The following is a 15,083-nucleotide window of genomic DNA, read 5'->3' on the forward strand; positions in this document are numbered from 1 at the left end:
TAGGGTTTTGTGCATAGACAATCAAGCTGTTTGAATGTTGTTAAGTCCTAAACATACTTTGGAGGTTGGCCAGCTTCACTGCTGGCATGAAGTGATCCAGCCTAGGACACCGACTTGGAATCTAGCCTTTTGACTTCTAGTAAGAATCCTACTTGTTTTCATCCATTCACTATTTATGCGCTTGAGCCTAACAAAGAACAAAAGTGCTAAGGGCAGAAGGCTTTATGCTTTTCTGTGGTATTTCAAATAAATAAAAAAGCTTGCATTCAAAACGTAGGCATTAGTGACTGTCCTTATATACTGCACACTTGCATTTGCCAATTCAGGGAAATTTACTTAGAGGGTTGTTAACAGTCACTGTACCTAAAGAAGTTAGCCTCTGAAGAGGTAAGCTATCTACTTTTCTCTTGGGTGGGGAAACATTCTCTTGGAAGTAGGAAGCTGATTTGCAAGAGTATGCGGAGGAATTAGATGGACAATATTACGTGAAAAAATGAAAATATGTATTAGTTCACCATTTGTAAGTCTGCATATGTTTCAAAGCTAAGAACCATTTGTGTGGAAATGACAAGGTAGACTGTTTTCTGTATTGACCCTTTCTAAGAAAGTACAACTACTTTTGTACAACTACTTTTAAGGCTTACTGCCTTCAAAATAATATCAGGCGATTGTTAACATTCCTTTTAGAAAAATAAAAACATTCTGAACACTTATGAAATGGTTTCAGTCCTTTTGAATCATCATTTGCAGAAAGGGAGATATCACCAAACAAGCACAAGCAACAGGGTGCAAAGATTTGGTTCAGACCTTGGGTGAAGGCTAGGCAATCACAGAAAATGAACTAAATGATTTCCATAGATAAATCATTAACAGTTTTTTAAATACAAGATTTCTACAGAAAATGAAGGAACTTTGTACCATTAGACTGATCCCCTTTATATGAGTCAATTCTAGGGTACAAGTGTACATTTTCCCCATTGGACATAGCTCTATTGGTTGAATGGCTCCTTGAACACATGTTCACAGCACTTCAATCATTTAAAAAACAAAAAAAGGGCCAATGCATTGGACAAAGTTGCAGTGTTAATCAACTGGGGTTCACGTGTTTTGAGTGGATGCTTGCATGCAACCCTCATCACTTAGGGATGCTGGGGTGACCTGCAGCATACCAGCTTGCCCTGCTTCTGCCCATTCTCTCCCCCAAGAGATACTCTTTGACTCCAGCTGCACTGTGCTGCTGCAGCCCAAGTGACAGCAAGTCCCTCCCCTGACAGTTTTGGGGCTGAAAAAGCACAATCCCTTTCCACAGCCCAGAGGCTGTGGAATTGTCAGCCCTCCCCACCTAGTGTGGGGGAAGCCATCTATACTATGCTTAAGCATCCTTAATCCCTTCTGCCAATCTTCCCAGCAGGGCTCATCCCTGCTGCTCACACAAACACTCCTACCTGCCCAGATCAGACGTGGTTTAGCACTACTCCTGCCCGAACATAATCCAGCTCACTCCCATGGTCCCTGGAGATGCCTGCCTCCTCCTGCATAGGCATAGCCCTGCCCAGCCCACACCTGCAGACACTTGCCCCCAGACCATCTGCCCTATGTTTCCTGCCCTCCCCTCCCTGCCCAAGATCCTAACTGAACTACTCTCTCATGTCTGCAGAGGCGTGGGGTCGTAAATCCTGATGGAGCAGGATTGCCACAGATTTTGAACAGGAGAGGGCGAGTGCTGGCAGACTGCCCCCATCCTGAAATTACAAGGAGTCCACCCCTTGCTCCCTCCCCACAAGACATGGCCTGGCCTGCCCCCACTCACCTCCCACTCCCAGAGACCCTTGCTCTTCTGTCACACCCCAATGCCCCCCCACACACACACTTCCTGACTCACCAGGCTGTGTCCTTGAAGGGGACCCAGCAGGATGAGGAGGGGAGGCTCTGAGAGTAACCCTTCCCCTCCCAGCCCCGAACTACAGGGATTCTACCCTTGCTGGGACCCACACCCTTCCCCCCCAACCCAGCGCAAGGACATGGCCTAGCCTTCCCCTACTCCCCATTCCCAGACTCCCGATCCACCACCCCATGTTTCCAGACCCTCTTGCAGACCTTTGGGACCCCAACGTGTGCAATGGGCTGTTGGCATCTGTATCCAGACAGACAGAAGCCTGTGAAGTACACCATAGTATGTGTTCCAGGTCCCCCAGGGCTCGCTCCTTCGTGTGTTGCAGGCTGTCTGCAGGTTAAGTCATTTGAAAATCAACTGCTTAATTTGAACATGTTTGTACGCAGCCACAGAAAAGGAGAGCTAGAAGGAACCTCAGGCTGTTTCCTAGTCCAACCCCAATCTCAAAGCAAGATCATAAATCATTGAAGCCACGTGTTTGTTTAACCTGCAAATGATTGGAAAAAGGCAAAGTTCACTGCTACTGGAAGTTCACTGCTCTGTTAGGACCACTGTGCCAGGTATCTGCTTTGTCTGGTTTCCTTTATTTTGAACAGGAAAAGATGGTGGGCTTGGTCAGACCACTCCCTGGCTGTTACCAACCACACAGAGGTTTTCCTAAAGCAGAAAAATGGTACTGAAGAGCAATGAAAAATACGTTTATGTTATAGGAATATGATAACACAGTAGGCAATGAAACAGGTCATTTCATCCCTGTGCATTAGCTTACGTGCGCCTGTGGAATACTACACTTCTACCTCAAAGGCATAAGCAATAGTATTCATGTATTTTGCGAAAGAGTCCTGTATGGAAAAAGGTACGATGAAAAAGCCAATCAAGCTTCAAAGTCTTTATAGATCTCTGCCAAATGTCTCAGGGTCTCCTTGTTTGAGACATCAAGTACATGGATTAATCAGAGTGCAGTAAGTGCCTCAACACATGTACAGACATTCAGTTTCTCCTAGGAGAGTTGCTGTTCTTCCAGCAGCCACAAGTGTACAGATGTTCAGGACTCTTCCAGAGCAAAAATGGCTACTTGGGGCAAAAAATTATTTGGGATCAACCAGGATTACATCAGTCCTGAGAGAGTTTATCCTTAGCAAGCAAATGTCTGTACCATTTATCTTCTAAGAGAAGCCACAGTGATTCTCCAACATCTAAGTGCTTTGCTCTCATGCCGGTCCTCTCTTCCCCACTCCAAAAGATAATGTGTTGCTTGGGCTTGGACTCTTGCTCCAGCCTCATAGGAAGCAGAACACACCCCATCACAGCCCCACATTTTGCTGCAGGGAGATAGTAAAGTCAGGTGACTGAGGCTTCCAGCCACAGGAGTGCACTGGAGTCTTGCTGAGCTCCAGTGTGCTCCAGGGCTGGGAACACTGATCAGCTGACTAGCGGTTCAAGCCACGGGTACACTACACAACTGGCTTGCTACCTGCAGGTGCAGGGGTAGTTTGGCACATCCTACACTCGCAATAGGGAACTGGGATCTGATCCCACCGTCACACCCCCTCCCACATACATGTGGCATGGCAGATGCAATTGTTGAAACTGGTGATCAGATTGACCTCACCCTTAACTGAATGCTTTCCAGTGGCGTTAGGTTCAATGTAGCTTCTCTTCTTTTAAACCTGCTTTAAAATAGGTGGAAGCCCCACAAAAATAGCAAGAGACTAGTCAGATGTAATTGCTTTTATTTAAAAACATACTAAAAGTCTGTTTATAAATGCAGTTGTTCAACATTACATCTTATTTTTCCCAGATGCAGATGATGTACACATCAACAAGGGACCTAATCTTGCTGAAAGTAGTGCTAAGCACATCCATTTCGTGGACTGCAACCCATGAAACCTACCTCAATACTTTGTATTTGGCACAGCTGAAGTCAGATGAATGGAGATAAATTATAGGATACTGTAAGAGGGAGCCAGAGTTCCCATTACTCCTAGGGAGAAACAGCAGTAGGGCTATCTCCAGATTGTAGGGGCAGCATTGCCCATTATGGGTTGGCTGCAAGGGCATAGGTGGCCAGGGGCCCAGCCCATAGCTTATGATCGTTTATCACAGCTATTTGCACAGCAATCAGCTGATAGGGCAGAGCCCCACTTAAACAGCAAGAGACCTTCAACAGAAACTAGTATAAACAGCAGTAAGCAGTTCATTAGATCTAGGTAAGAGCAGATGTGCCAGTCTTCACATGAATGAAGAGGCCCCAGCCTCCTTGAAGTTTAAAAGGTCAGACCTGGAAAGCAGAAGGAAGTCTGGTATGCTGCAGGAAAGAGCTCCGAGCAGGGAAGAGCTCCTTGGGAGACTCTAGCAGGCAGGTGAGACCCCTGCTGGAGGATGGCTGGCTGAAGGTAAGTTTCTTTCTTTACCCCAAGGGGGAGAGGTTTCCTTTAAAAAGAAGGTGCCTTTTTCTTTCCTTAAGTTAATTTGCCCAGAGGGGGAAGGTTGTATGTCAAGCGGCTGCTCGTTTTAATTTTGTTTGCGCTCATTTAGATTGGTAGGACTAACAGAGAAGAAGTCACAGTGGTACCCAATGGGCTCTGAAGCCCTGCCAGGAATTGGGATGAAGATGTTGACAGGCAGAAATTGGGAAGGGTTAATGCCTAAGCCTGGAAAGGTGATAGAGAGAGGCCTGAAGCCAAGAGGGGCAAAACTAGGGCCAAAGGGCCAGGACCCAAGAGGGGTGGAGGTAGAGATGAGTTGAAGCCAGGAGAACTCCGGCATAGTTCAAGGGAGACCAGAACCAGGGGCACAAAAAGCGAGAGGGCAAAAATTAGGGCCAGGGGCCTGAAGCCCAAGAAGAGGGGAAAAAAACAGAGCCCAAAACTATTAGACTAGGGCTGACACCCATAAACCGAAGTCCGGTGAGGTGGCCTTAAGATAAGGGGACCAGCTAGGGAAGTGGGGTGGAAGCCAGGAAGGCCAGGGCCACAATAAGGGTGTAGAGGCTTGAGGTGGCCTGAAACTGGCTTGTGGACAAAGTGCCTCAGTAAGTGATTACTGGTAACATCTGAGAGGCATAGGCATGGCTGTAGGAGGTCAGAAGCCACAAATTAGCGCTTATTGCAACTAGTGTGCTAGAGCAGTGGTCTCCAAATTTTTTGATCGTGCACCCCTATCAGTAAAAATTTTTTGAGCACGAACCCCCAATATATGTATATTTATTTATAAATTATATACATGTACTACTTGCATACGGTACGTGACATGCGACTGTCTGTCATACGGACTGAGTGAGGGCGCCGGTGTCAATCCGTATATTAAATATTAGTAAAGCTTAATTTCTTTCTTATTTTTTAGATAAAAAAAATATAAATAGAAGTTCTAATATTTTCTTCTCGCACCCCAATGGATCATCTTGCGCACCCCCTGGGGTGCATGCACCCTACTTTGGAGACCACTATGCTAGAGCATAGACTGGCTGGGAGGACCCTACCTAGTGCCTCAGAGCAGGATGGAGGCTGACGGGGTCTGGGAGGAACCCAGTCTGGTGGCAGACAAAGGCTTTGCTCTGGAAACCTGGGGGACAACTCCCTCTCTCCCAGTAAAATACTACCAGCAAGACATGGCAGGTAAGAGAGAACAAGGGGAGGATGCCCGGAGAGCTAGAGCACGGCACGTGTCGCAAGGCCACAAGAGAGTTAGAGCCACCCCTAGGGCTCAGTCCTGCTACAGATGCCTTTTTAAAGACAGAATTCTAACCCTTGTCATTTAACTGGAATATAGTCGTGGTTGGCTGTACATACATGTGCATTTAAAAAAAGCAAAATGCAGTGTTCCACTTACCCTTTAAAAATTCACTGGTTTGTGCCAACATACAGTACCAAAACTAACTAAAGATGTAAAATAAATAACACTAGTAAATTAATTAAAAACAGGCAAGATTGAAAAAAAAAACAGACAGACACACAATGAGAGATGCCCAATGCATATAAACCATTCTGTATGAATCTCTGGCTAAGTCATCTTTGAATATATATCCAGGTTCACACAGAAAGGGAAGTAATTTCCATTTTACAAGTTCCATCGCTTGAGAACATGTTTTAACAGTCGGTGCTCTGTGCATTCACAAGGAGTTTTACATGTTGCTATTCCTATGAAGCCTTCTCCTTGCTTCCCAAACTTGAAAAAGAGGTTTAATTAGCTATGGTTTGGTTTTAATTTTATGCAATAAGTGCACTGAAAGAAAACAAAACCTAAGTCTCTTACCCACTGCAGTTCTAATGAACTTTATGAATACTAGCAACTGGCCACATGCCAAGGCTCCACTTCTTACTAAGGCTATAGTTAATACATGGTCCCATACCTTGCAAATACACTCACATATGTAAAACTTGACCTAAAATAGATAGCTGCCTATTACTCTCACAAAAAAATTGCACTATATATTGGCATTTATCCACTGTTGTACAGAAAGGCCATCACCTTAAGTTAGAAAGTTTCAGGTATGCTTCACTTAATCTCCCAACTGTCTCTGCAGTTGTACAACTAGGTTTCATAAAATTCTCTCATCTTGTTACTTTAAGACACCTACTAACACAGGCTATGAGGTCCCAGTCAAGTAGAGGAATTGTACCTTTTTTTTCTTTATTTTTTCTAACATGAACCGAATATGCAAGCTTTCTGTTTTTTCTTAATTTAACTGGAAAACTACTAGCAGTAGCCTTTGGAACTTAAAAAGTGAGGGGACTGGAACATGGTAGAATTGCACTTATTCCAACAAAACTCTGTATTTTATAAAGTTAAGTGCAAGCTTTTTAGTGGAAAAATAAGTCTCTAGGATGGAAAACAAGACAGCAAAATATTCAACATTTCAGGCTGCTAATTACAGGCTCACTCTGAAAAAGAACAGTTTCAGATTTAATTAGAGCTTTTTTAGCTATTTATGATTCAGATGAAGCAGTGATAATGTGAAAAAGAAAATTCACTTGGCTTTTCAACATTACAATTGACCTCTCTAAAGCAAATATGGGAAAATAAGTCTCTTCTGAAAGCAGAGGCCTCAAGAATCAAATTAACTGTAAATAAATTTCTACTCTTTGCACTGGGAGACTGCTGCTGTTATGTGTTCTCCAAGGTAGAAAAGAAGTTAAAGTATAACAAGATTTCTTGGAAGACACATAACAACAGCAGTCTCCCAATGCCTGAAGAAGGGTGTTTGTGCCCAAAAGCTCTTGCAAATAACCTTTTTTCCAACTACTGAGTCAGTCTAAAAATAGGCAGCACATCTACCCAAAGAACCTTGTCTGCCCATGTCTGTAGACAAACACTGCTACAACCAACTACTCTCTGCAGCCACACTGTCAGCAGAAATGAATCCCACAGGGCACACCCCAAATTCTGAGTTACATGTTTTGGCTTCTCTTAACAGATCAGAGCTACTGCTCCACATTCAAGTCACAGTAAGGCCTAGCATTCAAGAACCTACAAAAGAAGGCACCAGGACGCTAACTGGTATGTACAATCTGAGGCGAATTAACTTTATTTACTAAATCTACAGGGACTGACCTCAAGCCAAAAGGTCCCTGACAGGCCTCCATTCCTACTGTTAGAACGTTAAGGAAAAAAAACAAAAAGGCTTTATCCATCCTAGCCAAACACCTGGTTGATCATACAATCCATGCAAGTGTATGCAATTTGAAAATAAGGGAAGTTGTGCAGGACTTATTTTGCTCTCTTTTTATGTAGAACAGTTAAAGTTTTTGTCTGGTAGCAATTCCTTAGTTCTAGGAGGAATGGAAAGTATGAAAAAGGATACTATTACTTCTTTTTCCAAAAGACAGATGCATTAGGGGCAATACAAAAGTCCCTTTAAATTACAAAGCTAGATTGTGGCAATTGCTTAGATTTAGAAAATGCCCGGTACATGAGCAATGACATACATGACAAGGCCCAAAATTAGTCTGGGTTGCAAACAAACTGTCTAAGAGGGAACAAACCCTCAGTCTCAAAAGCGCCGCTGCTCTGTTATAAATACTAGCACAAGACTTATTTGACAGTATTCAAGCTGCAAAATGACACATAGGAAGGTGCTTAAAGTGCTCAATTAACTAAGTAATAAATAAATTTAAAAGCTGAACATTACCAAAGCTATCTGCATTAACACTGTTACAACTTCATTTCACAGTAAATACAAACACCTGGGAATGTCCAGAGCATGATGCCAACATCATCTCTAGCCTGGGTTCCAATAGCTGAATTTCATTTTTAAGTAATCAAGTATTCAGGGTCTGCTAATAAAATTTAGCAAAAGAGAAAATAAAAAGTGCATCTCTGGTGGTAGTATGTCTACATCCAACCTCCAGTCTACAAGCCAATCAGAGGATGACTTCATGTTCAGTAATTTAAAGTTGCTAGTACCTTCAAAAAGAGAAAACAGCCAGAACACTCAAAACAGTCCATTAACGCTTTTAACTGGGATAAAAATCAAGATGGATCCAACACGGCTAAGACTGGACTTTGTTGTTTGTTGGGTAAGCATGCACTTATGAATAAAGTGTTGTGGAGGGGTGAAGGATGGAATGTGATGATAGCAATGAAGTTCAGTTGAAGTTAGTTTTTTGTAAATGCTTATTAGGAATTTCTATAGCACTGACTTGGAGAGGCCAGGACCCTCCAACAATTCCTGCTTGGATAGCTACACCTATTACAACTGCCAAGTCAGGGTCCACAGAAGTGTTTGGCTCCTTTCCAAAAAAGTCTCGAATAACTTTGCGTATCCGTGGAATTCTAGTGGAGCCTCCTACTAATACAATTTCATCCACTTCTGTTTTGTGAAGATGTCCTTCCTTCAACACCTGCTCGATAGGCAGAAGAATCTTTTCAAAAAGGTCTTCATTCAATGTCTCAAAGAGCTTCCTTGATATTTCTGTTTCAAAGAAAACTTTGACAGTGTTGCTCTGCATTTGTGAAAAGTTGTTTAAAAAATTTTTCATACCATCTTCCTCTTTTGAAGGCTTGTTTTCAAAAACATTGTTCATTCCTCGCTCTCTCTCTACAAGTTCTTCTAAGTTCTTTCTTTCTGGCATAGAAAGATACACACTAAGTGAAGCAGAATTGTGAAGAGTCAAATTTAACTTAACTGCTTCCACAGCTTGTCTGAGTCTATGTATTTCTTCCTTCTTGGAAGGCAGAGAACCATACATTCGGTGTATCTGTTCATATAAATACTGAAGTATCCGGTGATTGAAATCTTGACCTCCAAGCTTGTTGTTCCCTATGTTAAGAAAAACAGTACATCTATTAGAAGAGTCAAAACAAAGAATTGGGGAAGGGGAAGGAGAGGTGCAACATGAGACAATCAGTATTTAACAAGAGAACTCATGGAAAAAGGAAAAAACACTATATTAGGAGTGACCCGTTTGTATGCTCTACCGATAGTAAATGCTATAGTCAGGAACGAGGGATGTGAATGGTCAAACATTTTCACGTAACTGAAACAATAATGCCTTACTGGTTTTTGTTTAGCACAGGGTGGGGAGCAGTCCATCGGGGAATGGTGGGGAAGGCAGAGGGAGGGAGCACGGTGCCCCTGAAGGCAGTGGCAGGAGGGAGGGAGGGGACTAGTACCTGGTGCAGTGGGTGCAGGCCCCGGTTGAGCCACTTGGAGCTCTAGCTCCTGGGCAGCAGTGTGCCAGTGGCAACAGCAGGCAGGGGGCTTTTGCAGCCCACTGATGCTATGTGGAAAACAAACGAGTACAAGCAGGGGCAGATCTCCTATAGATGCATGTTACTGGTTAACCATTTACCCAATAATATTAGGGAAGTTTAAAGGGATGCTCAATCAGTATTTACACCCCTATTATTCATCTATGGCTGTGCAGGCCAGATCTGATCTGCACAGCCACATTATCCAGTCTGTAGAGACAAGAGATGTTAGAGTATTTCAGCTATGGGAGGTTTTGGAAGCGGCAGCAGCAGCTCTACAGGAGGGAGTGATGACTGTAGCTGTAGCAGCACAAGCTATGTTGAAAGTAGCCTATGCTCAGAGCTAAACTCCATGAAAGCAGACCCCCACTGCAAAAGCACCGCCAACCCCCTGCTACAGGCTATAGTAATGGGCTATGTAGGAGACTCACCCCCAATCTTTTCTGTGGTCCTAACTTAACCATAACCATAGTTTCAACAGTTTTCAAAGGGAACTCTGTGCTCTTCCTGTATGTTTATATACAGCATCTTGGTATTTCCTCTAGAATGGACAATGCCATTACAGTTTTCCATCTTTTGTTTGAACTAAAAAAAGAGGAGTTAATATATTAGACAACTTGTGTCTAAATGAATCATGCTGAAATGCCCGGTTATATATTTTTCACTGTTCTGCCTTCACCGGCCAGAGCAGCAGGTCACATCAAAGCTCATTCAGTCAAGGCAACGTCAGCAGTAGCATTTAAATTCAGATCTGAACCTAGGTCACCTGCAAAGCAGTTATATGTTTACTACATAGTTTTACTGTTTCTGCCAGAATTCTTTGCCAAGTGATGAATCAATTTGGCACATTTGTGCTACAAAACCTTTCTGGGGTAACAGCATGCGAGCTCTCCAAACTCTGAATATCTGAGCTGAAGCCAAGCACAAGAGGAGACTGTTCTAAGTACCCTTCAATGATTTGACAAATTCCCTCAGATTGAACCGATTGAGGCAGCCGAATGCTTTGAAACACCACTAGCCTGAGGCAAAGTAATTGTGGCATGCATGAATGCTCATATTACCTGTTCAAGTCAGGGAGAGAACTAGACTACAGATCGTTTCTTTAGTCAGCCAATGCATGAAAGAACTGCTCTTAAATAAAATCAGTTACAAAGCTCTTCTGGCATCAAGGATAAGGGATTTTTGCTATTGGGACAAGCAGCTCATTCAAAATTTTAAGATATTCTCAAAAAATTCACGATGTCACATGTAATGCATGTGTGCGTGCGTCCATTAGCACACAATTTACATGGAAGTTATGTTTTTTTTATTTTGTTTTAAAAGAAGCAATTTATTCAGTTTAGCCATACGGTCACTTATCCTTACCTGCCATGGCTCGTGTCAGAAACATCCCTCCTTGTTTGTTCAACAAAGAGACGTCCAAAGTTCCTCCACCCAAATCAACTACCAAGACGTTAAACACATTGGCTTTGTGGAGACCATAAGCCATAGCTGCAGCAGTGGGTTCATTAATTACCCTCAAGATCTCTAACCCTACAAAAACAAGAGTTATTAATATTGTCTTTAAAAATCAAACATGTAGGCAAAACTGTAGTTGTTAGATCAGATTAACAGATACCATTAGGTAGCATCAATAAGTTTGGTTCAAAGAAGAAAAATTCCTTCCTACGCTTTCCCTTTATATTTATCTACTTTTACCTTCTGTGTTTATTTTGGAATGTTACTCAGTTCATGCTTAGTAAAAATGTACAAATAACGTATTAGTTCATGCTTAGCAATAAGACCTGAATGATGTAGACTTGAAAAAGAATGTACTGCATTCAAAGTTTAAGTATCTCAAATCATGAAGTTGGTCCAACAAGAGAGATCACCCACAAAAATGCTTGCCTCTTCCATATGTCCTAGACAATCATGACTACAACACCACTCTAACTCTATCAAATAATTCAATGCATTTATTGCACAAGAGAGCTGCTGGGGAGTCTATATAAACATTGTTTATTTGAGTTTTAAATTATTCCCATCATTCTCCCTGCAAGTTTAAAAAAAAAAAGTACTATTTCCTTTAATGAAGCTTGGAGCTTCCTGATGTCTGTATTTGCATAACCAGCTGCACATCATTTCATCTGACACTACTCTGCTGTTTTTCACACCTGCTACTGCTCAGTGAAATAGATTCTGATATTTTCTACTTTTTTTGTCAAACAGCAAGATAATCCTTGGAATTTAAGGAAAATATCAGAAAGAGGCATCACCTGCAAGGTTAGCTGCTTTAATAGTGTAGTTTCGTTGCCTTTCATCAAACTCTGCTGGCACTGAGATAACTGCCTTGGAAACTGGCATGCCAAGATTCTCTTCTGCCATCTTCTTCAATTTCAGGAGCAACTGAGCCCCAATATGCTCTGGGGTGACACTAAAGGTTTCGTTGGTTGTAATAAAAAATTCAGCTGTCCCATTGTTGCTGAAAATCTGAAAGAAGGAAGAAAAAAAAGCAACACAACCCATAAGTGAGAAGTGGAAAAAACACAACGCCAAAAATAGTTCCTTTCTTATTTAGAGAAACCAATACTGAGAAGTTGTTCTTTCATGCAAAGATCACCAGTTCAATTCATGTCACATGACACTCAAAGTGCTAGACAAAAGCATTTGTCCTGAACCAGTTTTCTTTACCTGCCATTGGAGATAAGTGAAGCTGAACCCAGGGATGCAGATCTGACCCATGGAGCCCCATTATCCAGCCCCCAGTACTTCCCCCAACACTTCCCCACATACTCACAGGAACAGTCCAAGTACTGCACTGTATGCACCCCCACATCATTCTGGGGCAGGTGCCATGTGCAGTGCATGCAGCATCACACAGGAGCTGTGTACACTAAAACCGGCATGGGTCAGAAGGGTGGGGGTTGACAGTGGTCCCACACCACTCATCTGACCCTGCATACCAGCCCCACAACAAGCATCCAGCCCACAGGGACAGATGAATTTGATGCCCCCGATTTAAGCCATTAGGCATGTCTACAAACTTACCATGCTGGGCAGCAGCACACCTGGACATGCCATACTGCTCTGCACACACTCCTTCTGGAACCCAAATTTAGCCACATTTCCTGCACAGTGCCACACAAATAGGCACCAACTCTCAGCAATGTTGGTTAAGCTTCCTGCAATGTTGTATGCACATACTTCTGGTTCAGAAGCAAGATGGAACCCTACAGACTCCCTGGTTCAGAGGCACGAGCTTTCTTTCATAGGCAACATACTTCATCAGATGCTAATATGACTAACTACCTGGGGTTCAGAAAATAGCTACATGGAGCAGCGCACCATTGTCTGTGCACTAAGTCTGCAATGTAGATATGCTCTCAGAGTACTGTGCCCTAGTCCAATCAAAGACATCCATGTGTCAAAATCAGCAGTTATGTCACACTACCAGAAACAGTGCCATATCCAAAGAAAAGTAATATTTTGGTAGCAGACCCTATCACCCTCACCCACAACAATAAAAGCATTCTGTATCCTTCTGTATTTATATATTTGTAAGTACATCTCATCTCACCAGCTGCTGAATACTAATATGCCTGTAAAAAACACTGTACAGAGGGTTGCCTGCTCTTATTGTTTGCAGGGTCTCAAGAAAATAGTTTCTGATGCCTGAAATGGCATCCTTTACAAGTACTATGTTATACGAGTTTTGCAGTTTTGAGAAAAAAACAGCTTGTGGATTTGCTACGAGTTCAAATCCTTTTCTGCTGTTAATAAACAACCCTTAAATGCATAAATGGAAAACTGTAAGACTTAAAGACTAACTCCATAATCAAAGGAAAATAAAACACTGGGTACTACATAATATTTTCATTTTAGGAATTTAGTGCTTTTATCTAGAGGTGCACCAATAGATCAGTCGCATATCAGACTGGCATGGATAACAGCAAACTTAACATTATTGGCCATCAGCTTTTTTTGGCCAACATCACCAATAAATGTTGCATGCATGGATGCAGCCACAGCTGCAGCCGCAGCATGCATGCAGCCAGTAATGCAGCCCAGCAGCTTGGTGTAAGAGCACAGGAGTGGGTAGGGGCATGGAGGGACCGATTGTGGCCCCAGACACTGAGGGAGAGAGTGGGGCAGGGGCAGGCAATGCCCAGCCTGGGAGGTGAATGCAACCCTGGGAGCAGGATCAGCCCATCGACAGCTTGTCCAGGGGGTGAGTGGGGGCAGTTCCCTGCCGCTGCACGCACACCCAAAGAAGGCATGGGGGACAAGGGTCCCCCAGATTTGTCCAAAGGTTGAGGGCAGGCTGCCTGCTGCAGCCTTGGGGCCAAGGGCTATGCAGGCCTCTTCCCAGCGGGGGGGCTGAGCCAGAGGTGCACTCCAGGCAGGCAGGGTTGTGCTGGGAGGGGGGGCTGCAGGGACGGCTATAGCCACCCCAAAATTCCCTGTAGCTACCTTACACCCCCTGCCCCAACATCACTGCCACTGCTCACAACCCTGGCTCAGTGCCCCCGCCAGGAAGAGGCCGGCACAGCCTTTGGCCCTGAGCCTGCATCGGGCAGCCTGGCCTCGCCCCACATACAAACGTAGGGGAGGAACATGCCCCCAGTGCCTTCACTGCAGGAGTACAGCAGCAAGGAGCCACCCCACACCCTCAGACAACGATATCCTACCTAGCATCCCAGATGATACCAGGATATAAAAATCTTAACTCATCTTAAATAAATCAAAATCAAGGCCACTAGGCTCCGGAGCGGCGAGAGACGTGTGGGTGAAAGCCCGCTGCACCCCTGCTCCCAAAAGCCCCCACAGCAGCCGCAGAGCCCCCCACCAAATCCCAGCACAGCAGGAGGCAAGCGGGGCTCATGGTGGAAGGGGGTTAACCCCTGAGTGGGAGGAGGCAGCTGAGTAGAAGAGATGGCCTCCACCTCTCCCCCCTGGGGAGGAGGCTCTTCTCAGCCAGAATAGCTGACCTGCTCCACCAGGCTTTAAACTAAGCCCACTGGGAGGACTACAGCCACTGCTGGCCTGCTGAGCAACCCTTGCAAAGCCAGCAGGCCAAGGCACTTGAGGGAGCCCACCCCTGCACCAGCCCTGGTACAACCTGTGGGCAAGGCAAGAGCCCCCAAGAGGACACTTGCCTGCCTGTACACAAATGCCATGAGCTTGGGGAACAAGCAGGAGGAGCTCCCTGCAAGCTGATCTTGGCAACCAGGACGACTGGAGACCCTCTGTGTTAAAATCCCTGGGGAACACAACAGTGGGAGTCTACTACAGACCTCCCACCCAAAGTCCTGACCCTGACCAGGAGTTTGCCTGCAAACTGGCTGAGGCCGCATGTTCCAGGACTATGCTTGTCATGGGTGACTTCAATTACCTGGACATAGTTTCATAGTTTCTAGGGTCGGAAGGGACCTGAGCAGATCACCTAGTCCAACCCCCTGCCATGGCAGGAAAGAGTACTGGGGTCAAACGACCCCAGCAAGATGTGCATCTAACCTCC

The 15,083-nt window shown here is 44.3% G+C and overlaps 1 protein-coding gene and 1 long non-coding RNA gene across 2 annotated transcripts in view; one reads left to right on the top strand and one right to left on the bottom strand.

Moving 5' to 3' along the window:
* The first annotated feature begins 3,552 nt into the window (after positions 1 to 3,552).
* On the top strand, positions 3,553 to 6,523 carry LOC109305704. The gene is made up of 2 exons (XR_002099671.1): positions 3,553 to 5,027; positions 5,356 to 6,523. It is a non-coding gene; the product is annotated as an uncharacterized LOC109305704 (long non-coding RNA).
* Positions 6,524 to 6,550: 27 nt separating this feature from the next.
* HSPA13 (heat shock protein family A (Hsp70) member 13) overlaps positions 6,551 to 15,083 on the bottom strand; it is a 12,110-nt gene continuing 3,577 nt past the window's right edge. The window contains exons 3-5 of the mRNA XM_019528752.1: positions 11,842 to 12,055; positions 10,952 to 11,119; positions 6,551 to 9,155 (exon numbers count right to left, since the gene is read on the bottom strand). Coding sequence (XP_019384297.1) covers positions 8,482 to 9,155; positions 10,952 to 11,119; positions 11,842 to 12,055 — 1,056 coding nt within the window. The 3' untranslated portion in view covers positions 6,551 to 8,481. The remainder of the gene's footprint in view (positions 9,156 to 10,951; positions 11,120 to 11,841; positions 12,056 to 15,083) is intronic.

Source organism: Crocodylus porosus, unplaced genomic scaffold, assembly GCF_001723895.1.
Source record: "Crocodylus porosus isolate Cpor-Errol unplaced genomic scaffold, CroPor_comp1, whole genome shotgun sequence".
Taxonomy (NCBI): Eukaryota; Metazoa; Chordata; order Crocodylia; family Crocodylidae; genus Crocodylus; species Crocodylus porosus.